General features: G+C 43.6%; 1 protein-coding gene across 4 annotated transcripts in view; it reads left to right on the forward strand.

Annotated features, from left to right (window-relative positions):
- Positions 1-25,281, forward strand: part of NCKIPSD (NCK interacting protein with SH3 domain) — a 94,225-nt gene extending 68,944 nt beyond the window's left edge. For all 4 annotated transcript variants that reach the window (XM_035106417.3, XM_088662323.1, XM_088662321.1 and 1 more), the window contains 7 exons: positions 891-977; positions 3,370-3,508; positions 13,382-13,462; positions 14,592-14,720; positions 19,547-19,639; positions 21,442-21,614; positions 23,618-25,281. In XM_035106417.3, the coding sequence (XP_034962308.2) occupies positions 891-977; positions 3,370-3,508; positions 13,382-13,462; positions 14,592-14,720; positions 19,547-19,639; positions 21,442-21,614; positions 23,618-23,821 (906 nt within the window). In that variant the 3' untranslated portion in view covers positions 23,822-25,281. The remainder of the gene's footprint in view (positions 1-890; positions 978-3,369; positions 3,509-13,381; positions 13,463-14,591; positions 14,721-19,546; positions 19,640-21,441; positions 21,615-23,617) is intronic.
- The last annotated feature ends 1,808 nt before the right edge of the window (positions 25,282-27,089 follow it).

Below are 27,089 nucleotides of genomic sequence, written 5' to 3' on the forward strand. Positions count from 1 at the left end.
AAAGAATGATACAGATGCATTTCTGTTATGTATGTGGCATGATAACCTTGTCTTGATCCATATCTCTCTTGAGAGGCCAGCATGTGTACAAGCATGAATGTGAACTGAAATGTGAAATTGCCTAATGTTGCTTGTTTTTAGAGTGAACTTCAATAGCGTTTCTAAAGTAAGGAGTCTGCAGGTGGGATTTACATTAAAAGGCTGACTCTTTCAGAAGAAGCATCTATTAGCAAGCGGGAAAGTCCAAAACAACTTATACCTCTCATATTTGGTGCATTTTAGTGAATGTTCATTGTTTAAGGATGTGATTGGCTCAAGGGGGTCCTTTTCCTCTTCCAAGCGTGAAATTAAAGTGGAAATTCGGGGGTTGGGGGGGAACCCTTATAAGCTATTTTGTCTTCCAGAATGAGAGATTACTTTATAGGTAGTGGCATGCTCTTGTTGGGCCTTTCAGCAGTTTACATTTGTTGTTGTTTAGTCGTTTAGTCGTGTCCGACTCTTCGTGACCCCATGGACCATAGCACGCCAGACACTCCTGTCTTGCACTGCCTCCCGCAGTTTGGTCAAACTCATATTCGTAGCTTCGAGAACACTGTCCAACCATCTTGTCCTCTGTCGTCCCCTTCTCCTAGTGCCCTCAATCTTTCCCAACATCAGGGTCTCTGGAATTATATATGTGGTTTTTTGGACCATACATCTATAGACTGTTTTTGTTTCAGGACAGAGACTTGTTTTGGTACTGAATGTAACTTTAGTTTGCGTTATATTAGTTTATGTTTGGGGAATGGAAAGATTTGGGACAGATCTGCAGGTTTATCTTGCATGGCTTTTGTCAGAAACAATGCATTCTTGGTTCACTGGGAAACTGATTTTTCCATCCACATTTCCAGACCGACGCGGATCCAGAAGTCTGCAAGAAGATGTGCAAGAAGAATGACTTCGAATCGGTTATGTCCCTTGTTACATATTATCAGATGGTATGAGGCTGCAGTCAATATTTTTTTGTTTCCAGAGAATGGTAGAGGGTGTTTTATCCCATGTTGATGGCCTTTCAGCTGATTCCCTGGTGGCCCGCTGGAATGCAGAGTTAACCAGGGTTATCGACTGTCTGGCTCCAAAGCGCCGTCTCCGATTGCATGGAGCCCAGACAGCTCCATGGTTCTCGCTGGAGCTGAGGGCGATGAAACAGTTGTTGAGATGGCTAAAGTGCCAGTGGCGGAAAACTCACTCTGAATCTGGCCGGACATGGGTTAGAGCTCAAGAGTGGCTGAGGAAATCCAGCCAGATGGGCGGGGTATAAATTATTGTTGTTATTATTATTATCATCATCACCGCAGCTGCATGTAGGGGGCACACTGTTTTTATGTAATCCTTGTTCACACATCAGAACTGATGGAGAGTTTTTGGGGACAGGAGTACAGTAAGTGAAAATGTGAACACAAGTTTATGACAGTGTTGTCAAGAACCATAACCTCTTCCTGGCATTCTCGGTTCCAGGAATATTTCTAATTGGTTTGTCTAGCCTGTGAATAGTGAACCTTTAGCCATCCAGATGCTGTTGGAGTCCAACTCCCATCTGGCCAGTGGTTAGAGATAATGCATGGGCTTGCTGGTTAAATCAGGCAACTATGAAGGCCATAGTTTTCCACACTACGATCAAGTAGCCAAACAGTAAGAGCAGAGGAAGAATATGAGCATGCCGAGTGTGAGCTTAACACTGTAAACCTCAAGAGCGTAAGCTGTAAAGGAACCCATAACAAAGGACTCCTTATTTCCAAAGTTTTATTTGTGGCATCAGGAAAAGTGTGCCTCGGGCTGGCTGGAATATCATCAACTCTATGAGACATTTAAACAGGATAAGAAGAATGGATTTGCTATTGAGCCCTCTAAATTTGAGAAGGAAATAGTGAATAATAACACGAAGATAATATTGAAAACAAGCCTTATATCTGGGTCATGGACATTTGTTTAAGTGATAGAAATAAGGAAGAGCTAGCAGCTTGGAAGATAAATCTAGCTGCCCCTTATAAAGAACACACAAAAGCACTCCACTCGGGAACAGAGGTAGCAGCTTTGCTGTCATCGAGAGGAAGGATTTCAGAGAATGCCTTGGGAACATTGGCAGGCTGTTCCTGCTCTTCTCTTAATTGATGCACATCTGTGCATTCATAAACAGCTTTGGGAAGGAAATTAGGTTATGAAGATACTTCTCTGGGACAAAGGAAGGAAATCAAGTATGCAGAGGAACATGTAGGTGTTTCTCTTTAGTGCCTACAAGAATGCTTCTTTGCTCCATCCCTTTCCGAGGGCTCGCTGTTACAGCCATCTGCCCCAGATAATCCACTCTCCTATGCTTGTCATAATTAATTCATTTTATTTTAAACATGTTTTTATTTTTAAAAAATCCAGTGCATGGAAAGTAGGGGGAGGTCTGTAGTTTACTGCTGGAGCATCTTCTTTGCATGCAGAAGGTTCCTGGTTCAATGCCCAGCATCTCTAGGTAGGGCTGGGAGATGGAGATATTCCTGTCTAAAACCCCAGACAGCCGCTACCAGTCATAGTAGTTGCGGCTGAACTTGATCAACCAATGGTATGACTTGGTACGAGTTATGTTCCTGTGTGAGAGTTCATGTGAGAGTTGCCATTGTGACTGATAGTCCACTTGTATGGATCAGAAATTAGTTTTACAAGTGTAATGTTGCCTTTCTGTGATGAAATATATGAAAGGATCTTCACACACAAAAAGAAATTATAGAGGAGTTAGAGTGGAAAATGGATCTGTTCCCAGTTAGTATCAATTAGGAGACTCTCTCTTGAGGAGTAAGCTTACTTTCCTCTAATCCCAAACAATGCTTGGAGTGCACTCTATCACAAAACTTGTGTGATGCTACAAAATGACTAATTGGAAATTGGTAATAAATGGGTCTGCCTCAAGTAGGAAGAGGTTTTCTGGCACTTCTTGTAGTGTGCAGAGCTGGTTTCAGCAAGCCAGGAAGTCTAGGTTAACTGTCATTTCTCTGTACATCCAGTCCAGGAAACTGTGGTTAATAACTCCCAAACAATCTGTAGCTTCATTTCTGGCTTGTTTAGAAGTCACTGACCATGGTTTCCTGCTTTATTGATCTTATTCATAAAGAACTAGGCAAGAAACACAAATGGTGAAATCCGGTTCACCCCCATTTTGCATACCCTGAAAGGCCCGCTTCCATGTAAGCTCACTAACTTGAAACAGTGAAGATAAATGTACTGTACTCGCTTTGCTGAGCTCAGTTCTTAAACTAAATATTTACCTCGGTGAGTACTGATAACAAATAGGAAGCATTTGTCAGGCATTTCGTCATTTACAATTTGTCATTTAAAACTTTTTAGGAGCACAGGGTGCCATTACGGCTACTGCTTCTGAAGTGTTTTGGAGCAATGTGCAACTTGGATGCTGCTATAATCTCTGCTCTGGTGAATTCGGTCCTGCCAATGGAGCTAGCTCGAGACATGCAGACTCATACCCAAGGTAAGCCAAGCTTATAAAATGCCTCTTGCTACATCTCTGCTGCTTGTCATGGGGATCGTGAGGTGGTATTATTATTATTATTATTATTATTATTATTATTATTATTATTAATAATAATAATAATAATAATCCCTACCCACCCATCTGATCTGACTGGGTTGCCCCAGCCACTCTGGGCAGCTTGTGAGGTTATGAAGACTGGGCATCCAAAATAATTGTTACTGGTATTTGGGCAGCAATCTAATCCACCATTGCAAGAGTCTCTGAGATGGGTGTTAGTAGGAAATTAAGACTGAGGGGCACAGTGGAGTTTTGCCACCAAGTTGAAGCAGATAAGGGCTGAGGCTGGACTATAAACAGGAAGTGAAGAGAGTGAGGGAAAGTAGATCTGAAAGTACATTCTCTTACCCGTATCCTTGATCAATTGCCTGGCATTTCTTCTATGCTTCTACATCCTTGGGAATCCTGTTGCAAGCTGAGGAAGCAGCTCACGATAGCCAAAGAGAGTGTGCTTGAGTTTTCGTTTGGGTTTTGCAAGCATCTCCCGGATAGCTGAGTGAGTACGGTAGTTAGGTGCTGGTCTATGTGTTTTGAGTTTACTGGCCTCCTTCTAAAATCTAAAGGATCATTCAAGTAGCTTCTGTTTCCATTTCCCCGGCTAAACTCTTCAAATCTTGCTCATTCTGAATTGTCTTGAATTTGGGCCCCTGGGATTGTAGTTGAATGTTCCGTTTTGAGTATTTGGCTTCACTAGGATTTCATTTAAGTGACTGCATGCCTCCCAGGTAAATCTTCAAGTGGCTCAGAAGATGGCTTGGGTGAGTTTGGAGACCATTGATAAAGGTTGGGGGGGTGATACCTTGACCGTTCTATGAGGGAAAGTGTGTGTAAATCTTGGGGAAGGGTGGCCTTGTCTGTTTCTGATTTAGAAATGAGGGAAGAGCAATAGCATGGATATGGCTGTGGTACTGGGGGGGGGGTTGAACTTGCCTGGTTCCGTCAGTTTAAAAAGGGGTGGTAGATCTTGATCTCATGGGTGACCTCGTGTGAAGCCATGCCTTTGAAAGCAAAGTTTTGCAGAAGAAAAAGATTGGAAGTGCTTTCATTAGACAGAGAACATTTTTTATTAACTAGGTTTAGCAGAGCCATCTACTTCTGCTCTTCGATATGTATAAAATATGCAGCAGGCTGAATAAATTAATTCTGCAGTTTGTTTACTGCTGCCAAGTGCCGATTTGAATCTCTTGGCTTTCTATCTGTTCCATGGCTTTGATGGGCAATGCATGCATATCTCGAAGAAGCCCATGGTATCTTTCTAGTGGGCTGTATCTTGTTTCCTTTTACCTTTTTATATTCAGCTGCTGAACATGGAATAGTTAAAAAAAAAGAGTTGCTGTCTTTGACTTAGCAGTGTTGTCACCTGTTGCCATCTAGTAGACTGGCGAAAGAGTGGGAGTTTTATTGGGATTTAATGGGCTATTTGATTTTTTAAAAAAATCAGTTAAGTATCCCTTAAAAATTATCTGGCTTAGTATCACACACGCGCACACACACACACACACACACACACACACACACACACACACGTGCTGCAACAGACTGCCACCATGGGAACTAGTTTAATTAGAACTCTGAAACTAATGCAAGCACACATGATATAGTCTATACCCTTAATCTTTTAAAACTGAATCCATAATCCACTATCAAACATGGCATTAACAGCCTGCTTTTCTATACAAATGAATAACCCTTTTAAGGAAGGCATTATAAATGATGATTATATGACTACCCATATTTGCATCCCATCCTTTGACTGAGCTCAGGGTGTTGAGCTACCTGTACAGGTGAACTACCTCACTTTATCCTCGTAGCATACTAGTGAGAGGTTAGACAGAGGGTGTTAGCTGTGTAAGCTTAACTCTGATCTTCCCCAGTCCAAGTTCAGCGCTAACCTTTGCACCCCACTGCCTCCTGCAATACAATCCTATTCAGGTCTGCTTAGTAGTAAGCTCCTCTGAGTTCAATGAGACTTCCTCTCATCCAGGTGAGCCTAGGATTGCAGCCTTACCAGCTCTGGGTGGGATTCAGCTGCACAGCATACATCTGCACAAGCATTTCAGCTTGCCATACAGAACAACCCCCCTTCCTCTGTGTATATACAGTGGAACCTCAGTTGTCCAACGTAATCCATTCCAGAAGACCGTTTGACTTCCAAAACGTTTGACAACTGAGGTGCAATGGGCGGTCGGAAGATTGCATTGAGAAATGCGTCTCAGAAGCCATTTGACTTCCAAGGCACGTTTGAAAACGGAAGCACTTACTTCCGGGTTTTCGGCGTTTGGAAACCAAAACGTTTTGCTTCCGAGACAATCGAAAACCAGACATCCCAAGGCTCCTGATAAAGGATTTGGAAGCTTGGTGGCTTTAATCTAGAGTTACAGGTTAGAGCAGGCATCCCCAAACTGCGGCCCTCCAGATGTTTTGGCCTACAACTCCCATGATCCCTAGCTAACAGGATCAGTGGTCGGGGAAGATGGGAATTGTAGTCCAAAACATCTGGAGGGCCGAAGTTTGGGGGTGCCTGGGTTAGAGGGAACGACGGACATTTACCAAAAGGGTGCAACGTAGCTGTGGTAAAGAGAAACTGTGTTCTGTCTGTCTGGGGTGCAAACAGATCTGTTTGATAAGTCCAAACAGAGGCTCACTACTCGGTTTCTTTGAAGAACAAAACTTTGAAGAGAATACGTTGGCCATCCTTAAGAAAACCCGCAGTTCTGTTTTGTTTCATTTGTCGCGTTCAACAACCATTTGAGGGGTACACTCGGGTGCTAAGCATAGGGTTGATATGTACCAGTAAGACGGCCTTTCCTCAGTGCAAGCAGTAAACAAGAGAGAGGGGATTAATTAAAGCCAGCAGAAGCACAAGGTAGGCTAGAGAACATGAATGCCCTGCGCTTGATCGGATGCAACTCTAAGCCTCACTGAGCTGCAAGGGGATGAGAGGGAATGCCAGGCTGCTGTTATCTGCATACAGATAGCTAAGATTGTTCTGCCCTGAAGGTATAAAAAATCCGACAGTCACACTTAACACAAACAAAATGGGAAAACTACAGAGCAGAACTAGCATGGGGAGCAGGCGGGCGATGTGTGTTCTTGAGTGGGTGGGTGGTGATCTGGGAGATGGCAACTGGCTTCTCACACAATGACCCATCTATGCTTCCGTGATACATTCATTCATTCCCTGTGTTGCTGCAATGCAAATATGATGTGTGCGTGCACTTTATACTTGTTATGCTTATAGATGTCTGAGCTTTCTCTTTATCACAGCAGTTTATTGATTGTCCACAGTGTCTGAAGTTGTTAGCATTTTTATCTTGGCATGCAAAAGTCTCTGTAAGGCTGTTTATTTCTCCTGGTTACGATGGCAGTACTTGAAGTTGTAGTTTTCATTGTTCACTCTAGCGGGAAGCTTGCCTGGATTTCAAGATTAGTCCTAGCTTGCTGGCATCTAAAAATAAACTTTCAGCTCCATACATCACTAATTTATAAGTTCGTCTACAGGCAGATGTTTTTATTCTATACTCAGTATTTCTCACAAATGGATTCCTTTCTTCATCTACTGCTTGGATAATTCAGAGTTGATTCGGGTGCCCTTTTAGAACTCTTAACTCAGGCATCCCCAAACTGCGGCCCTCCAGACGTTTTGGCCTACAACTCCTATGATTCCTAGCTAAGAGGACCAGTGGTCAGGGATGATGGGAATTGTAATATAATAATAATAATTTATTATTTATACCCTGCCCATCTGGCTGGGTTTCCTCAGCCACTCTGGGCAGCTTCCAACAGAAAAATAAAATACAATAATGGATTAAACATTAAAAGCCTCCCTAAACAGGGCTGCCTTCAGATGTCTTCTAAAAGTCTGGTAGTTGTTTTTCTCTTTGACATTTGATGGGAGGGCGTTCCACAGGGTGGGTGCCACTACCGAGAAGGCCCTCTGCCTTGTTCCCTGCAACTTGGCTTCTCGCAACGAGGGAACCGCCAGAAGGCCCTTGGTGCTGGACCTCAGTGTCCAGGCAGAACGATGGGGGTGAAAACTCTCCTTCAGATATACTGGACCGAGGCCGTTTAGGGCTTTAAAGGTCAGCACCAACACTTTGAACTGTGCTCGGAAACGTACTTGGAGCCAATGTAGATCTTTCAAGACCGGTGTTATGTGGTCTCGGCGGCCGCTCCCAGTCACCACTCTGGAGGGCCGAAGTTTGGGGATGCCTGCTCTAACTTGTCTGTGCTGGGGGTGCTGAAAAAGAAGGTCTTTTTTGTCTCCTGTTTCTTCCTCCCTCCTACAAGTCCATCCTGCCAGAGCTGTGTGGTAGCACCTGCACAACCTGGTCAGCCAATTTAGCTGTCGCCAAATGTGCAGACCATGTTCTCCTGGTAGCTGCCCTGGGCTGTTCCTACTATCCCTACAGATAGTACCTTCCAATCTTCTAGAATCAGCCTCTGGCTTTGTGGCCAGTAGTTGCTTCCTGGTTACGTAGTATTAACTAGCTTTTGTGCAATTGCGCCCTAACAGCTTTGTTTTTCAATTCTGCGCGCTTCAAATACAATGCAAATAAGCTGCTAGGGGAAGAGACCACAAGGCTAGATTATAAATATTACATATGCTTTGGTTTGACTGAAGCATCTGCTTCTGGAAAGGTATTCTGCCCCATGCCCTCCTGTCACATTTATTTTCAGCTTGAGCATCTTCTATCCCCACCCAGCACAACTGAGGAGCGTTCATCTTGTGCACACACTATTGCTCATGTGTTAGCAATGGCAGACCTTGACAGGTATGTGATTTTGACAGCCAAATCTGTCCAGCGCTTTCCCTTCGTGTCAGTTACCAGTTCATTTGAAATAACACTTCACAATGAAACAGGACAGATCACCGAGACAATGGAAAAGTGTCAAGGGGCAGCGAATTCTTTGCCACCAGTCCATGTCAGCCATTTCTTTCTTTCCAGGGGCCGTTTTTTTGCAACTGTGCTTAGATGATTTCTTTTTCCTTTTTTACTGTTGCTGTCACAAAACTGTAAACAGATTCTCTCATGAAAAATGACCTTGAGTGTTGGAGTGATAGAGGCTTACTTTGTTGCTTGGAACTTGGGAGTCGAGGCTGATCTGCCTCCTGATGGACTGCAGAGCATCTAATCCCTTTTGCGGATGGCAAAGAGCAGAGCAATCCATGCCAACTTTCAGGCGGCTGGGGATTGTTGTCAAGCCAGAAGCAAGCGTTCCATTGGATCCTGCCTGGTGCTTAAAGAGGAATACTGGAGGCTAAAGCTCTCTGCGTGGATTCTGGATGCTTTTGATGAAATAATGCTATCCCTTGTGCTGATGCAAGCACCTTGGCCGCTGTCCAACTTTTTCTGCTAGATGCTTCTTGCCCCTGGACAGCCACTTTCCTGTGGTGCTTCTAGTCTGCAAATCTTTTCCACATGGTATTTTGGGGGGGGGGGAGCTTATTATAAGACACAGCAAGGCAGTATTGACTAGAACAATTCTGTTTATAATCCACTCCTGTAATCAACTGTCCCTTGTCACTGCTACATAGACACACAGCATTGCTGTCAGTTCTACATTTTTCTTTAGCTCCCTCCTTTTTTATGAGCTTCACTGTTTGAGCCCTTCCAAAGTCCTAATCTTCCTTTGTTGCATTTGTGGTCCAGAGGATTGGCTTTGTGGTTAAGTTCAGAAAACATTCAAGTTGACTTAAAACTCTGGGTAATGCAGTTTTCATTTCCTCTGCCCTTCATAAACTGGTCTCAGCTTTGGGTGTAGTGTCGTTCATCAGAGGTTCCCCCCCTGGTGAATTGCAGTACTGTGTCTTCAAAGTGAATTGGGTTGAATTGTGGTTTTTTAGTCTTCCTAGAACTACAGTGGTGCCTCGCTTAACGAATGCCCTGCTTAACAAAATTTCCGCTTAACGAAAGGATTTTTCGAGCGGAGGTTGCCTTGCTAGACGAATTCGTTTTATGAAAAATTCGTCTAGCGAATCAGGTTTCCCATAGGAATGCATTGAAATTCAATTAATGCGTTCCTATGGGCAAAAAAAATATATCAATGCATTCCTATGGGATTCGCTAGATGAATTTTTCGTTATAAGAAAAGACCCGTGGAACGAATTAAATTCGTCTAGCGAGGCACCACTGTACTGGTAACCCTTTTCCCTCCTCCTTTAATATGCCCAGGATAGAAAAGTGACTGGTCACATTTGCTAAGGACGCACCATTTTACCATGGCTTAAGAGAAATGAGCTAGGCGCTCAGAACAAATCTTAAGGTTTTGTATCAATGAATTTAGCATGCACTGAATAATTGAATTAGCTTACATATTGCATTCGGCTTCTAGCATTCCAGATATATTTCTTACATATCTTTAATTGCCTTAGCTCTTTTCATTCCTCTACGAGTAACTGCTACCAGATGCAATACCAGAGAAAATGGTAGCAGGGCCCAGCGGCAGCTTGTACATTGCCACTTGCCACTTCTTCCCAGTGCAAAACCAATGCACCTGCTGCAGTGATGGTTTGATATCGTTAGAAGGCCCATCAGCCTCAAATAGTTCCTTGCCTAGAATCCCCATACACTGGCGGGTGTGCTAATTGAATAGCAGAGACCCTATACAGCAGAACATGTTTCATTGTTCTGCGCTTTCCTTGTTGTAGTTTTAGGGCGCTTTTAAGTTGTTGACATATTGTCAGATCATGTATCGCCAAGTTACAGGGAACCAGGCAGAGGGCCTTCTCGGTAGTGGCACCCACCCTGTGGAATGCCCTCCCACTAGAGGTCAAAGAGAACAACAATTACCAGACCTTTAGAAGGCATCTCAAGGCAGCCCTGTTTAGGGAAGCTTTTAATGTGTGATGGATTTCTGTATTTTAATGTTTGATGGATTTCTGTATTTTAGAATTTCTGTTTTGTTGGAAGCCGCCCAGAGTGGCTGGGGGAGCCTGGCCGGATGGGCGGGGTATAAATAATAAATTATTACTATTATTATTATTATTATTATTCCCCCAGTTTCTTCATCCTTTCTCTTGGCTAACTGGGGCTTCTGCTCTTTGACTCCTTTCCCAGGCAGCCAAAGGCCTTCTCCCAGGCAGCTGCACCCATAAACAAAGCTGATGGCATCTGGACAGGAGAGTTTTCCCTAGGATGACACATTTGCTGATAAAAGAACAGAGCGAGGTGCATATGGAACATTGGCACTCTCTAACCTGTTCTGGAGCTTCGGAAAACCTGTGCCCAACCCTGCCACAAATTCTTATGTTCATCTGCCTGACTGGCGGTCACATCCAACGGAGGGGGGTAGTTGTGCCAGATGAAAGTTGGGGAAACAAAACATGTTGAGAGAGAAATTGACAAATCCACACTTCCGAAGTCCAAGTACTTTCCTGCTAATCGTCACATAGAGTACATAGCCCAAGTATTGGCCTATAAAGAAACGAGCCAACTTTTACTGGCTTATTCATCGCTGCACATAATAACTAGGCTGGGTAAACCTCTCCATGCTTTAATGATCTCTTGTAAACAGTGCAGTGCATATTTCATTGTGGCCATATGCCCTATCGTGTGGCGTTTCTTATTTAAACCCCTGCTGGAACATGCCAACTAATTAAGATTCAGGAAAGGCAGTGGCTGTGATTCTGTGGAGCGCTCATGTATAGATGCTGCCAGTGAAAATTGTGCGATACTAGCAGGCTGCAGGACAGGTTGATGCATGAGGTAGAAATGTGCACTGGAAAGGAAGCGAAAACGCACACCTGGAATAGTCTGAATCTCAGGTGACTTGGAGCCAAACTATTGCTGATTTATAGGAAAGAAATGTGTTCTACAGGAACAGCTGTAAAAAAAAAAAAACACCAAACCAAACTACAATATATGTGAGATCTTGAATTACTATTTGTGGTAGGGGAAGCTGTTTAACCCAGTTTTTTATATTTTTTAAATTGTCCTGCTTTTCTTTCACTTAGGAGTGCAACACAATTAACAGCAAAGCAAACAAACAAATCCATATACAAAGGGCAGAATTTATTGTGTGAGCAAATTTCCAATCGTCCCCAGAACTTCCCCTTTCTCTCTTCCCCCTTGCAGTCCCTCCCCCACTATCCCTAAATCTGTTCCAGAGGGTCCCCTAACCTTTTGGAGAAGACTCTGATGTCCATTAAAGGCACTGGGAAGTGGGGTGGGGAGAAGAATGGTGAAATTCCTCTGGGCAAGCAGAAGTCTGTTCTTCTCCAGCACAATAAAAAAAATTCCTTCAGTAGCACCTTAAAGACCAACTAAGTTTTTATTTTGGTATGAGCTTTCGTGTGCATGCACACTTCTTCAGATACCTTCTCCAGCACAGCATTTGATACTGTGCTGCACCCCCTGTTTTATTAAAAGCAATCAAATCAGAATTGAATACTACAATAATGCAATTAGCAGTCAGAGAAATAGGAGAAGAGGTCCTGTCCTGATGTGCATCAGTAACTAGTTAAGACCAGGAATTTTTATTAAATCCATTTTTCTTTAAATGTGTGCTCTAATGCCTTAACCAACCTTGTTTTTTCCTTTGAAAAGCAAGTTTTTCCTCCACAGTGAACTTCATTTGTGTAAAATTTATTTCCGGTTTGGTCTAGTCAATTTCACCAATCTGACATGTATTGAGCAAGAGGTGATTGGAATTAGGAGATATGAAAGCAGGGAATGAATAGACTCTTTCCTCTACTGCCGATTATGTTTGTGCTATTAGAGCCAATGGATGGAGTCACCCTTTGCAGTAAAGAGTAAGTCACTACCATTTTGCTCAGCAGCAGGGGTGGCTAACCTGTGACTCTCAGGTGTTGATGGGCTACAACTCACATTGTCCTTGACCATTGGGGCTGGTGGGACTTTGAGTCCAACAACATCTGAAGGGCGACAGATTTCCCATCCTTGCCCTGCAGAAATCAAACTCTGTTGCCTTAACCAGACAGAATGGATATCTGAAAGTTCAGTTAGAATTAACATAGAACAAGGATTGTAGAAAAGGGAAAAATCCAGCAGACCCGGAGCTTGGCCCTTTGCCTTTTGCAGTGACATGCTGGTCTTTGGACCAGAGATGAGGAACCTATGGACCTCCAGATCTTCTTCAACTCCAAGTTCCATCAGCCATGGTCAGGGGTCAGGGATGGTGAGAATTACAGTCTAGCAACATCTGGCAGTGGGCAAATTCCCTATATTTAAACTTAACAGTTCTGTATGCAGCTGTTGCATACTCCACTTCAGGACTCAAGACTGTTGATGGTATCAAATATCAAGAGAAATGTACCATATTGGCCTGAGTATGCCACACTTCCCCCCCCTCCCCAAATTCCGACCGTGAAAAGTTAAAGCGCAGCTTAAATTTGTGACCTTACAAAAATTGGCTGTTACGATATCGCTGCTGAAACAGACATATGGTAAAATGGAACGGGTGTGAGTGCCTGCAGAATTTTAAGGGAGCGGCTTATATTTGAGTATTGTCTTCTTCTTTTTTCCTCCCCCCCCCCTTGAATTTTAAAGGTGCGGCTTATATGCAGTTGCGGCTTATGTTCGGGCCAATACGGTATCTGTTTAAGAGCTGACACCGTACCAGAAATGTAACACATATTTTCTGATCTGCTGCATTCATTGTATAATCTATTTTTCTGCCTTGACTTTTTTCAATGTGGCAGAAATTTTGCCTTAGGGAAAAAAAGAGAACAAGCCTTCAAGCAAGCCAGCTGCCTTCCTTCAATGGCTGTTCTAGATGCGTGCCATGTCTAGATCACATGAGCTTGTGCCCTGGCGCTGGTGTAACTAAACTCGTGGCTTTCTTTTCCAGACCATCAGAAGATGTGCTACTCTGCTTTGGTGCTGGCTATGATATTCTGTATGGGAGAACCGCTGCCATATCATCACTATGGTGAGAAAAAGCTCCACCACAGGGGGTGGATGGCAAGCTGCCACTGAGCAGAGGATTTCTGCAGTTTTTTAAACCTATAATTAAAGAGAGACAGCTTGATCCGAGATTGCTCTCCACAGTCTGGGAAACAGCTCACCAAAACGCTTACAGGGAATATGAGAACTGGATGGAGCCCAGATGAGTGAAAACTTGCTTGGTCTTCCCTTCAGAAATGTGTGTTGAATTCAGCTTCCCCAAGATCAGTTAGGACATTTGTTAGAGGGCAGCCATATCTTTCTTATTAGCTGATAAATTGTCCTAAGCCTTCAACTCCATCCTTCCACAGTCTGTGTCTGTCTGTCTATTTCATTCATACCCCACCTTTCCTCCAAGGAGCTCAAAGTAGCATACAGTACATCATTCTCCTCATTTTATCCTCACAACAACCCTGTGATAGGTTATGATGAGAGCAGGAGAGACTGGCCCAAGGTCACCTAGTGCGTTTCATGGCTGAGTGGAAATTTGAACGCTGGTCTCCCAGATCCTAGCCAGGCACTCTAACCACTACACCAGACTGGCTCTCAGTAAACCACCCTTTCAGTGCAAACAGCAGCTTGGGAGGAGCAACTTTTCAAGGGGAAATATACAAGAGGAAAGGGGTTTAATCTCCCTCTCCCAGCACCATAGCTACCAAACCTAGTCCCTCTCCCCAGCAGCTGTGTTTAACTGGCAGACAGGTGAGGCAAGGGCATAACAGGGATCCATACTTGGATTACCCCTCTTTTATCATCTAGTTTGGGTCCTCAGTTAATGGAACTGTTTGGCCTTGGTGACTGCTGTGCACCTACTTCATACGAATACAATACAATATGATCCATTTAATGCAACGTCAGATACAGACTTCCTGCCTTTATCAAATGGACATGACTAACATACTGTAGTTTCATTTATTTCAGTGGATCTACTCTGAATAGGGCTTAAATACAACCCAAAATGAATAACCCCAATGTATCATTTGCTACTCAGCTTTTGTGAAATGTAGTGGCTGGACTTGCAGTTTTGCTCCGTATGCCAGAAATCATGTCCCCTGTGGAGTCTTTTAAAAAGAAGAAGAACAAAAACATTTCTAAACATATTTTATTTTGCACAGAGCACCTCAATTCCCAGTTTGTCCAGTTTCTGTTGGATGTGATTGAAGATGGGTTGCCATCAGACACCACAGACCAGCTGCCTGACCTGTTCATTAATGTTCTTCTGGCTTTTAACCTTCACATTCCAGGTGAGTAATAAAAGTTTTCCCAGCTGAGATGATGCCAAGGTTTTGCAGTGAGCTGTGGAAGATCTTTCACTGTACTTTGTTTAAGTTGCAAGAAGCCTCTGTCTGGGTTTTTGGAATGGGTAAGACACAGATTTAAATAAGACATTTGGCCATGCTCTACAGGTGGAAAGGGAGCATTTACATTTCTGAAGATATGAGCTCAGATATTATCAAGGGAGATTTAAACTGCTTTTGGACTTGCCAGCAAGCTCTCATTTCTGCACCTCTTCCTCGAGGGGAAACACTTTTCTGCCAACTTGGTAAACATGGTTGGCAGTTTTCCCTTTGGAACTTTACACTGACCTAGCAGAGCTCTCCTTTTGCACGGTGATTAGTATATCCAATTGGCTCAGCAACATGCACACATCATATACCAGCCTCTTGGCACAATTCAGGATTAAATCCACAGGCACCTCCTTTCTAGCCAGTTCCATGGCCAACTCTTCTAGGGCACTGTCATTTGAGGTATCTAGAAATTTTGCCTCTTTGTCCGGGTCATAACACACACTTGCCCAGTCTGTGTGAGGCAGATTGAAGTCATGCATTACGATCATGCTTTCTATGTTGGATGCTTCCCTGATTTAATTCTCCATCTGAAGATCACTTTAAGCGTTTGGGTTGGAAGGGGTGGGGGAGTGGTATGTCTTCAGTGCTGAATTAGTTTGAGGCTGGCATTGCCCCCTAGAATTATTCTGTGGGTGAGGTTGCTCCATTGGAGAGTCCTGGTTTGTTTGGCACTGTGCCCTCTTTGATGCCCACAGTATGCCCTTCCCTGTAACCCCCCCCCCCCATTTCTCTTTCCACTAGGTTTCCTTTTTGCCCACTACATCTATGGCCCCCTTTTAAAAATGAGCACGCCTATTCTACTGTCTTGACTTGGAGGCTTCTGTTGGTAGCATATAAACACCTAGAGGTGTTTCCCCCTACTGTACACCCTTTAGCTTCCTTGACTGGCTGTATGCTCATTGTTTAATATTAACCTGTCAATATTAACCTGTGGACAATCAAAAACAGTTTCATCCTCCTCCCCCCTGCTTTCCCCAATACGTAAAGTGTGCATTTGAGAACTGCACTTTCATAGTTGTGCTCCAAGAAATGTGGAGACTCAACGCTGGGGTGCTGGGAGGAAATTCCGGTCTGAGACTTCGTTGTAACAAGTACTGGGTCCTTAGCAATGCATTTAACTGGGCATCTTCCTCCTTTCAGTGATTGGCAGATGTTCTGCTTATCCCTTGCTGTGCCTTGTGAATTTCATTAGCTGTAGAAGCATTGTAGGTTATTCCTTATAGTGGTATTCTGCTGGGCAGCACTTTCTCCTGGAACACTTGATCTCCCCTTGTTCCTGCCAGTCTGAGCCTTTTGGGAAGCAGCTTAACTTTGCCTTGCTGTTGGTGATTGCAGGCACTTTTTCATGTAATTTTTTGAGTGGGCAGTCATAAGCAGGTCAAAACACACTGTGGTATCAGGCTGCATCTTGTTAATCCTGAATATCTTGGCAAATTATTACGCTGCCATGTTCTCATGGCCTTCCCTTAATTGCTTTCTGCTTTTGCATGGGATGCCTTTTCCACCTTGGCTTCATGAAGTGGAGTGGATTAAGCAGCTATAACTGCATCCAGTAATTTGCCACGTAGCATTTAAGGGATAACATCATTAAGATATGGGTTATAGTAAAGTATGTGTGTGTTTGTAAATAAATAAATCTGTTGCATTATTAATCACCTAATAGAAACGGATTTAAGTCTATTTTTTCTGCCCTTTTATTCATTACTATTTTATTCCTTCAGTGCTGGCTAGTTTGAGTAATTACACTGTTTCACCTGACAGGCAGAGCATTTCTATGAATTATTTTGTGCCCACCTGGGGTACAGTGGGAAATTGGAACTTAGTCAAGAACTTACAAACTAATGCTCAGCCTCTTTTTGGACTGCATTTCTTTTTGTGTGGAAAAAAGTCCATGTCTTTCAAACCATCAGAGTGTGTAATGCAGAAAAGGCCACAAATTCTGCTTCTCTGAAACCTGTTCAATGTGTGTGTGTTGTCTTTGGCATGATGCTTTCTGAAATGTTACAGACATTTCCCGACATGTAGAGGTGCTACCGTTTTCTTCCCTGACACACCTCTACCTTTCTGTTGTCTTGCTCTGATTTGCCCTAAGAGTGCCAACTAGTATTAGACACAGCATTCAGTAAGTGCAGGTGGAGGGAGCAGTAATGGAGGCAAAGACGTAACCATGACAAGTTGAGGTCATTTGCAAATTGCAAGGGATGGCAAGACAGAATCCGTTGCCTTCTTCCATCCTTATGGGTTTCCCTCCCCACTTCATATACATTGTATGGTTCTGAAACAAAAACAAATAAGCCCAAATTCTTATTATAACCATGTATCTCTTCCATCCTAGGCCTTCCAAAGCAACTTGCAGTTGAAAAAGCATAAATAATGTTTTTTTAAAAAAATCATGTAAAAGCGCCAGCACAATCTTAAGGAATAAAGCACAAAAACATAAAATAAAACAGAACAGAAAGAAATCCTTAAAAATATTCCTCCCTACGCACGAATAGTAATGAGATTGTTGTCCATGAAACAAGGGATGGGAGGTAGCTAGCACAAAGTCAGGTGACTCAGACAGACCAGTGGTAGCCCTGATCAGGCAGAGGCTATGGCATCTCAATGTTGTTGTTGTTTTAAAAAATCATTTGCATTCTTCATTACAAGTTGTTCAGGATGGGAGTATGAAACATACAAAATTAAAATTAAACCTGAAATATTAGCTTTTTCTCAGGGAGTAAGGGACCTGTTGACTACTTACTCCTGTCTCTTCCTCCTGCACTTCCTATGATAGCCATGCCCATGCTGTGTGATAGAATGGCATCAATTATGGAATGTGCAGAAATAGCGGAGGGCCTCCACTGCGTGGCATTGTCTGAGCCTCTTTCTGGCTTCTTCCCATCCCCTGTGGTGGTGTAGCGTAAGTAAGCTCAATTTTCTATATGGTTGTCTGAATAATCTTGGCTTCTTAGTTGAGCAGGTGTAGTTCGCTGACTGCAGAGCAGGGAGCTTCACATTACTGTACATAGCAAGACATATTTCTGCAGCTGAATTTTGCAGCATAAACCCTGATGACTATTTCAGGAGCAAGCTGTGAGCCCCTGTTTGGAAACAGTGCACCTGACGCAGTGACTAGATGCAAACGCACACAGTAGAAATGAGGAAGTGTGCATTGTATAAATTAAACATTTGTTCTAGAATCTTCGACCAGATTTTGAATGTGGGCTTCCATGGTTTTAATGCTTGATAATGGCTAGTAGCAAATTCAGTAGTTTCATGTATGAAAATAAAAAAGCTATTTTTTTTAAAAAGAAAGTAGTGGTATTGGGGGGTTTTCAGGCATATAAAGTAATAAAGAAAACTAGTAAATGGAGGATACAGGTGACAGCCCAAAGATTGCGGGGGACGGACGGACATGTGTATAAAATGAAAACGGCATTTTTAACGAACAAGTACATTACAACAGCGGTTACATCATAACAAGGCTTCACACAGCAAGAGTTTCTCCAGATGACATATTTCTTGAGCAGTCATCTTGACTAGCTTACAGAAAGTTTATACAGAGGTTATACAGTGTCAGCTGTTTACTGAACATTGGTCCTGATTGGTTTGCGGGGAAGTTATATGACAGTGAACAGTCATCCTGATTTGCTTGCACTATGTCTTTGTTACTTCATTTCATTTCGTTTGTTTATTTATTAAATATACTGCCCTTCATCCAAAGATCTCAGGGCAGTTCACAAGATAAAAATACAGGATCAAAACGCAAATAAATACAGTGGTACCTCAGTTTAAGAACAGTCCAGTTTTAGAACGATTTGGTTTATAAACTCCGCAAGCGTCTTGGTTTGAGAACTTTTCCTCAGTCTAAGAATGGAATCCAAACGGTGGAAGGGACCAGCGGTGGGAGGCCTTATTGGGAGAGCGGGCCTCGGTTTAAGAACGGTTTTGGTTTAAGAACATACTTCCAGAGTGGATTAAGTTCATAAACCAAGGTACCACTGTAGTTAGAACAAAACCAAAACCATAAGCCACCCCCTAACACGTTTAAAAGGCCGTAGAATATTAATCAGCTAGCATTATGAGAGAGCAAGAACACCCTTTCCCTATCTACTTTCTCCACACCAAGCATAATTGTATACACCTCTGTCATGTCTCCTCTTGCTTGCCTTTTCTCTAAACTAAAATGTCCCTTGCCTCCATTCCTTTGATAATTTTGGCAACCCTCTTTATTGCGATCTTGCTTCAGCTCTGCAGTAACCGTACATGGCATTCCCGGTGCAGTCCCATCTTAGGCAACAGCATTATGAAATTGATATGTTCGTGTTTGTGAGGCCTGATGGAAGTGGGATGTGCATCTGGGTCGAGTGATCACTGTGGGGTAAACAACACTAGTCCTCTTTAGTCATTCTATTGGGCTGCAAGCCTCAAACACAAGCAGGGACAAACATAATGAGCGTCCATGTCACTATTCCCATTGTGGAGGATGACTATGAAGCAGGAAGCCTCCTCTACTAATAAAAGATTCCCACACATTGTATGCTCCTGAATAAGTGGTGTTCTGATTGGCATAGAGACCCTCCACTGATAGAGAGAGATCCCCACTTTGCAGCGTTGGGGGGCTGGGCAGTGGAGATGTGTCTTCTTCCCAGATCTTCTTTTCCATCCCTGATAGGTATTGTAACTAAGCCAGTTATAGGCAGCTGGTCACTTCTAATAAAACCTGTTTCATTTCTTAGTGCCTGAGCATAATGTGATCATGGTTACCGTGAGCAAGCACCCCAATGTCAAAACCTTCACAGAAAAGCTTCTTCTTCTCTTGAACCGTGCAGGTGAGTGTGTCTGCAGGTTTCTATTACTGTACAGTTTTGAGATACAGCAGCACTAATGGCCAAGTAGATCTGAAGAGTGGCACCTGCTGACATTGCAGAGGAGGAATAATTGGCAAACAGTTTCTAAGCTCCCGTGAAGTTTTCTGCCTTTTAAAGTTTCGAGGCCAGGGGAGTCGGTTCTGCCTCTGTGGTATAAGGAGATTGACCTGCTGGAATGCAGGTAATTGCTCAGTGAGTGGCAGAACGGCATGCAGTGACCTTATCTGGCCAAGGAGCTGCATTCCGGGTGTGTAGAACTAGACAAAGTGCCGTATGGAGTGCAGCTCCCCTGACATCTTAACCGTGGTGTCCTTAGAACTGAATTTTTGGGAACTGAATTTTTAATAGCTGTTTGCAATCACTTTGGAGTGTCTTGGTTGCGAAGCAGAATAAAAGTATAATAAATATTTAGTGCAAAGCTCTGTGCAGCTGTTTCTCAGGGGTTTTTTGATCTGTATAACCAGAGAAGATGGTATTGAATAAAGGATCTGGTAGCTGATGTGAAATCCTAATAACCCTCCCCACTTCTTAAAAGCATGCTTTCTAGCCTTGGTAGTCACTGTAACAAACCCAAGGGACCCCCCACCTTTGTTCTGTATTTTGCTTCTGCTTTTCCTTCCCTCCTTCAAAAGAATTTATGGTTCGACAGAGTGGTCTTGTCATCAGCTTTGGATCTACACTGATTCTCTTTGTGCCCAACTTTCAGTGATATTTTGAAACCAGGGTGTGTGAGTGGTTGTGTATGTCTCAACAACTGGATCTTCTTCCCCATTGGCACCCTCTGTGAACCAAAAACCTCCAGAGTATAGCTTCTTAGGGGAGCCTGTTGTGTTTTCTTCCTCCCCCACCCCACCAGCTTTTCAAGTTGTCCACCTATAGAATACTTTGCCAGTGTTGAGCTTTGTGTTGAGTCTGTTGTAGAGCTTATTGTAAAGCACTTCATTAAAGCAGGAGGGTTTTTCCCCTACACTCTCTAATTCCCTAAGTATTCTACCTATGCCTTCCTGACAAAGGATTGTGTGGGCTAATGTCTTTAGGAGCATGGGGTCCCTGCTTGCTTGTGTGTGTGTGTTCAGGCTCCCTTTACTTTGTTGATTTGCTCTTAAATGACTTCCCTTGTTTCATGCTTCTACTTTATTCCTGGTTTAAGCCCTTTTCCAGACTGAAAATGATGTTCTTAGCACACTGCAGGCTGTTTTTAGCTTTTCAATCTCTCCTTGCCTTCTCCTCCTTTCAGATCCCTAGTTGTTGCTAGAAAGCCTACACTTGACACCCCACTTTGAGTTTATTTCTCAAATGCCAAGACTTAAGCAAGGTTCTCCTTGAACGCCTCCCTACAGCTACCATCTCTGTCCCTTGTGCAGGAGTATATGCCCTGCACTTACACTTTTTCATGTACAGAGCGGCAGTGAAGTGGTCCATGGAAGAAGTGGGTATCTTAGGGGGTAAGCTAAATGTTACAGTTGTGTGACCCATGTGTCAGAATACAGTTTATGCCAATTTTCTTTAAAGAGAGATGCTGATAGATAATACAAGGCAAGGGTAATGCACTTGTGGAAAGCTTTCTCTCTCCTCCTAGGGCAGTGCTGCAATGGGGAGGAAAACCTCTCTGCTCTTCAAGAGACTCTTTCTCTGCTGCTCAGAAACTAGCTAAGCCTCTCCATCCACGCACATTGTGTATAAATTGCTTCCTTCGGCTAAAGGGCGCTCGTGTCTATGCATGTCACAACAAGCTTCTTTCTTTCTTTCTGACCTGTGATCAGACGACCCCGTGCGCATCTTCAAGCACCAGCCGCAGCCGCCTCACTCCGTGCTGAAATTTCTACAGGACATCTTTGCCAGCAAGGACACGGCAAACATCTTCTACCACACAGACATGATGGTGATGATCGACATAATTGTGAGGCAGATTGCAGATCTCTCCCCCGGAGAAAAGGTACTTACGGAAAGGAAAAGAAAGCCCGTGTCTCCTCTTTGGAAGTTTGAAAAAAGAGAGGCAGAACTGAACATGAGTGAAGAGGTGGACGCTCCCTGGTGTGTGTTTGAATAGATAGGCAGTTCTTCCAGCTTGCAGGCATTTGCCACACGCTTAAAAGCATATCTCCACATCCAGCAGGGTTAGAAAGATGTTTGTTTTTTTAATTTTAAGAAAAAGTAAAGCTCTTAAGAAGCCGAAAGGGACAGCCAGTGCTACAGCTTCTACCTTTTGTGGGTGGGGTTTGTATACAGGCCCTGAGTCTACACTTGCAGTATAATGAAGGTCCATCTCCTGGTAGTGATAGAATGCTAGAAGCACATTATGCCAATGCTCTAGAACAGCAGCCTTCAACCTTTTCAGACCCAGGGCCCATCTTCAACCCAAACATGCATTTGGGGACTAAGTTTTCAGCCATATATTTGTGTGATGAAAGCACTTCTGTTGGGATTCACCATAGATCAGGCCACAACCCAATATAGTTGTACCTTGGAAGTTGAACGGAATCCGTTCTGGAAGTCCATTCAACTTCCAAAATGTTCGGAAACCAAAGCGCGGCTTCTGATTGGGTGCAGGAAGCTCCTGCAGCTGATTGGAAGCCGCGGAAGCCCCGTCGGACATTCGGGTTCCAAAGAACATTCACAAACTGGAACACTCACTTCCAGATTTGTGGCATTCAGGAGCCAAAACGTTCAACTTGCAAGGTGTTTGGGATCCAAGGTACGGCTGTATTGGGTGCTGAACCACCTGTTGAAGACTAATGGTCTAGAGCAGTGTTTCTCAACCAGTGTGCCTCCAGATGTTTTGGGACTACAACTCCCATCATCCCTAGCTAGCAAGACCAGTGGTCAGGAATGATGGGAGTTGTAGTCCCAAAACATCTGGAGGCACACTGGTTGAGAAACACTGGTCTAGAGCAGGCATGTCAAACCTGCGGCCCTCCAGATGTTTTGGCCTACAACTCCCATGATCCCTAGCTAGCAGGACCAGTGGTTGGGGAAGATGGGAATTGTAGTCCAAAACATCTGGAGGGCCGCAGGTTTGACATGCCTGGTCTAGAGTCTGCATTTGCCTCCCAGGACCAATTCAATGTGCTCCTGTTTTGCAATGAAGTTCTAATGGGTTTGGGACACTAATATTTCGGCATCTTGCTTCTGAAATCACTTTAATATCATCCTGATAGCATTTGTGCTCCAAAAGCTCGAATGGGCACAAAGGTTGTGTTTTGTTCTAGTCTTTCCATTGCCAAACTACTTTTTCTAGGGATTCACTAAAAGCCTGAATTATGCATGCATAAGATATATTTTTATATTTCATAGTTGCAAAGAACATCTGCTCTTAAAGCTGTTGTGCATCTCAAACTTTTTCTGTTAGGCTAGACTACAAGACCAATAAATATGCATGGCTGACAGCTTCTTTTCAGAGGAGGGCTTCTCAGTTTAATGGGCCTTTGGCCAGTCAAAGTTGGGGATTTTAGCTGTCTCTCTTTTTGGATTCACACAGTGAGCTTGAAACCTGGAGGAATGTTTCTCTAAAGTATTATCTACCATCTCCTTTCTCCCGTGTGTAAAGCAATGAGGCTGTAGATTCTAGAGTCTGCATTCTTTCTGGCCAGGGTTAGCTGAGTAATTGTTCTCATCCCTGAAGCTGCTTGAAATGGAAGAGGGATATTGTTTATTGAGCCACTTGAGTCCGAGTCCAGTTGACTAGTATTTGAAAAACATTCAGCTAATTTGATTGGTTGGTTAAATAGATTTCCAGAACTCCTCTGAAAGTGAGGGCCCCTACGGACCAATGGGGAAAACAAAGATTGTGGAGGAATCTTTCACCTACGAGCCCATTCTATTTGCAATTGCTTGTGCTGCAGTCTTGCGCTTGACGATCAGATTGTTTTCCAATGCCTGTGTTTCCTCTTTTGTTTATCTTGCTGCTAAAGCCCTTTTCGATGTCTTCTGTTCCCACAGCTGCGGATGGAATACTTGTCTCTGATGCATTCTATCATCCGGTCGACGCCATACCTGCAGCACAAGCACCGTTACACTGACTTGCAGAGGACCTTGCAGCGCATCATGGTGGAAGAGGAAGAGAGTCAGCAGTGCCAGATGGACAAAATGATAATCCAAGAGATCTATAAGGAGTTTCCAGAAATATCTCCTGGAGACAGCTAACTGGTGCGGGGAAAGGCCAGCTTGGGATAAGAATGCCTCTTGTGGTTGTATCCTTTCCATCCCTTTTTCCAGTACCACTCATACCTTATTATCCCTTCAGGTGAGCCCTAAGGTTTAAGTGGAGTGCCATAAGGCCCTACAGGTGGAATGTTCAGCGTTTATGCAAGTCAGTGAGCAGTTAGCTAAAGCTGATTGTTGTCTGCCCACTTCTAAGGGGTGGGGCAAAACAGCTGTGTCTTCACAGATGGAGTGCTTTGACAAGTCTAGGAGAATATACCTCCCTAGTGACCTTTGCACAGGAGAGAGGGCAGAGGCCTGTGACCTTGAGGGTCTTTGAGCAAGAGGTCTCTGCTGTCAGCATCCATTTCCACCTGCATTTCTTGTCCTGCCGCTACCCAGTGGAGTAGGCCAGTGTTTGCGGCCAGCTTTTGTAACATCTTGTCTGCTGTGTCTAGTGCTCAAGTGCTGCAATCCTAGCTAAGGGAGCTGCTGCTTGCTACTCTCTTTAGTCCTGTGTCCAGCGAGCCTTTCGGTCCTTTTTAAACCCCGCTGCTTGATCTCTGGGTTAGATACTGGCTTATCTGGGGTCTAATGCAAGTAAGCACCTGCTTCTCTTCTTGTTCTATGCCGTGGTGTTTGTGCTTGAATTCCTCACCCACGGCACCAACATGGATATCGATGGTCCAGGCAGCAGGGGTTCCTTCGACAGATCTTCTGCCTGGACTCACTGCTAAGGTGTGTCCTTTTTAAGAGTTGCTGCTTGTCTCCTGCGATGTGCTGGCCTTGTTGCCTCTGGCACTGCACACACAAGGACCATGTATCTGTAGATGGCAATGCACGCTCTTCTCCCTCCAGCCTGGGGGTGTTCCTTGCCTTGAGCTTAATAGCAATTGGCTCTGCCTAGCTTTACCTTTTATGTCCCGGAGGCTGCTTAAGCCTGGTATCTGATAGCTCTGCTCCTTAATATGCACAAATCGGGAGAGCTCCCTTTTCTTTATCTAATTCCTCCAGGTCTCCTGCAAAATGGATTTGCCTGCTTTTTCCTATTTAGATCTTTCCGACAGGCTCACATACTAATACGGGTCTGTAATATCTTAATAAACATGCACGCTGCCAAAGCTCTTTGCAGAGTGGGTTAACAAGAGCTTTGCAACCTTCAGTGTTAGAAGTAGCTTGAATTAAAACTGGAACTATTTGGATAACCTCTAAACCTAATGTGAACCAAATAAATAAAGGAATTGCCTTGGGCCAGGGCATCTGCTTTGGTATGATGTCAGTGCTGGGAGCCTCTAGAATTGGCCATCAGGTTTGAGCTGGTGAGCAGTGTTAGTTTGGGGGTCACTGTCTGAGACAAGTGAACAGCCCTGTTTTTAAGTGAAATGTTTAAAATGAAAACCATTGTGAACATTGAAAGGGATTTGTATTTTCATAGAATCAAATAAACATAGTCAATGGATAAATATTTGTGTGTGTGTGTGTTTCAATTTGATGGTATTTGCATATTCTGTATCAGTTGCAGGATTTTGGAAGTATGTTTTTGCGAAGGGCAAGACAACACTGCAGAATTGCTAGCTAAAGCAGTCCGCACATGTCGCTAACGCTTTGTTTTATTATAGCCTTGGGCCTGGTGACTTCAAAACCTGGTTGCCCCCTGTTGTCCCTTGCCTGCTCCACTTCACTCCCAGAACCAGCTCAACAATGCAGATAAAGTGGATATCTGGGGTGTCCCAATGCAACAGGCACCCAGCCATACAAATAGGAGCACGTGAATTTAGACCATTGCACTGCTTCTGGTGTGGCAAACTCCCAGTGTAAATGGAGAGAGTACCCTAGCATTCTCTGCAATTTGAGCAGGGACACCTCTGCCCTGTCTAGGACAACCATATAATGCTTGCAATTCTCCCTCTCCCTGTCCCCACCTCAAATATGGGAGGATGAACAAAATGAGAACCACCACTCCAACAGGATTTGATTCTATTTGTTTTATTTTAAATGATTAAAAAGAAAAAAACACCTTGCAACTTTCCTCCCCCGCTTTGACATACAATTTTTGCCAGGGGAGGCAGGTAGGAAGCACCAAGACTGTAATAGCAGAGAAAATGGTGAAGAGGGGTTTCCTCTTTGTTCGTTTGTTTGTTTGTTTCATCCCAGCAGTGAATGGATAGGTTGGCTGGCATTGAGGAAACTGCCAAGAGCTTCTGCAGCCCTGTGTGTTCATTTGATTATCTTAAAATGATTCAATTACAGTTGCTTCCTAGCTTTTGGAGTTTGGGCGATTTCAGCTAGTCACTGAGAACAAATAAGCTCAAGGTGTCTTTACTATTGGCGGGGGTTGTTTAAAGCAGTGTTTCCCAAACCTGGGCCTCCAGCTGTTTTTGAACTACAACTCCCATCATCCCTAACTAGCAAGACCAGTGGCCAGGGATGATGGGAATTGTAGTCCAAAAACAGCTGGAGAACCAAGGTTGGGAAACACTGGTTTAAAGCACCATCTTTTGCTTGAGAAGTACATTAAGTGAGGTTAATTCTCCAGTCAGGATATCATGTCCAGTGCCAGATTTATGTATAAACTAAACAAGTTATAGCTTAGGGCCCCACTCTCTTGGGGCCCCCCCAAAAAATTAAAGGAAAAAAAACCTGGATGTGCATTTCCAAAATATAAGATAAAAAACAAAGGAAATAAAACCTACATATATTTAGAGCTTAATAATTATTTCACTATTAATATACTTCTTAATTGTATTTCAGTTCAACAATTAACTTGATAAAATACATATTTTGTTATGTGCAAATGGCTTTAGATACCTATTAGGTCCATAAATTACCATATAGCATATATTCAACACACAAAAACAGAGACAATTTGTTGTTGACAAAGGACAGCTGGACATATAAAGGGCCCCATTACCTTCAGTAGCTGCTTCTTCTTCTTCTTCTTCTTCTTCTTCTTCTGCTTCTGCTTCTGCTTCTGCTTCTGCTTCTTCTTGTCTGATTGTTCGTGACCCCAGGGACCAGAGCACGCCAGGCACTCTTGTCTTCCACTTCCTCCCGCAGTTTGGTCAGACTCATGTTGGTGGCTTTGAGAACACTGTCCAGCCATCTCGTCCTCTGTTGTCCCCTTCTCCTAGGGCCTCATCAAACCTAAATCCGGCCCTGATCATGTCCTAGTGTGGTCAGACATGGGCGTAGGCAGGGGGGGCAGGAGGGGGCAGCTGCCCCCCCCTAGAAGCAAAAAAATTAAGATTAAGATTAAGATATCTTTATTGTC

The sequence above is a fragment of the Zootoca vivipara genome, chromosome 2 (genome assembly GCF_965207765.1).
Source record: "Zootoca vivipara chromosome 2, rZooViv2.hap1.1, whole genome shotgun sequence".
Lineage (NCBI taxonomy): Eukaryota > Metazoa > Chordata > Lepidosauria > Squamata > Lacertidae > Zootoca > Zootoca vivipara.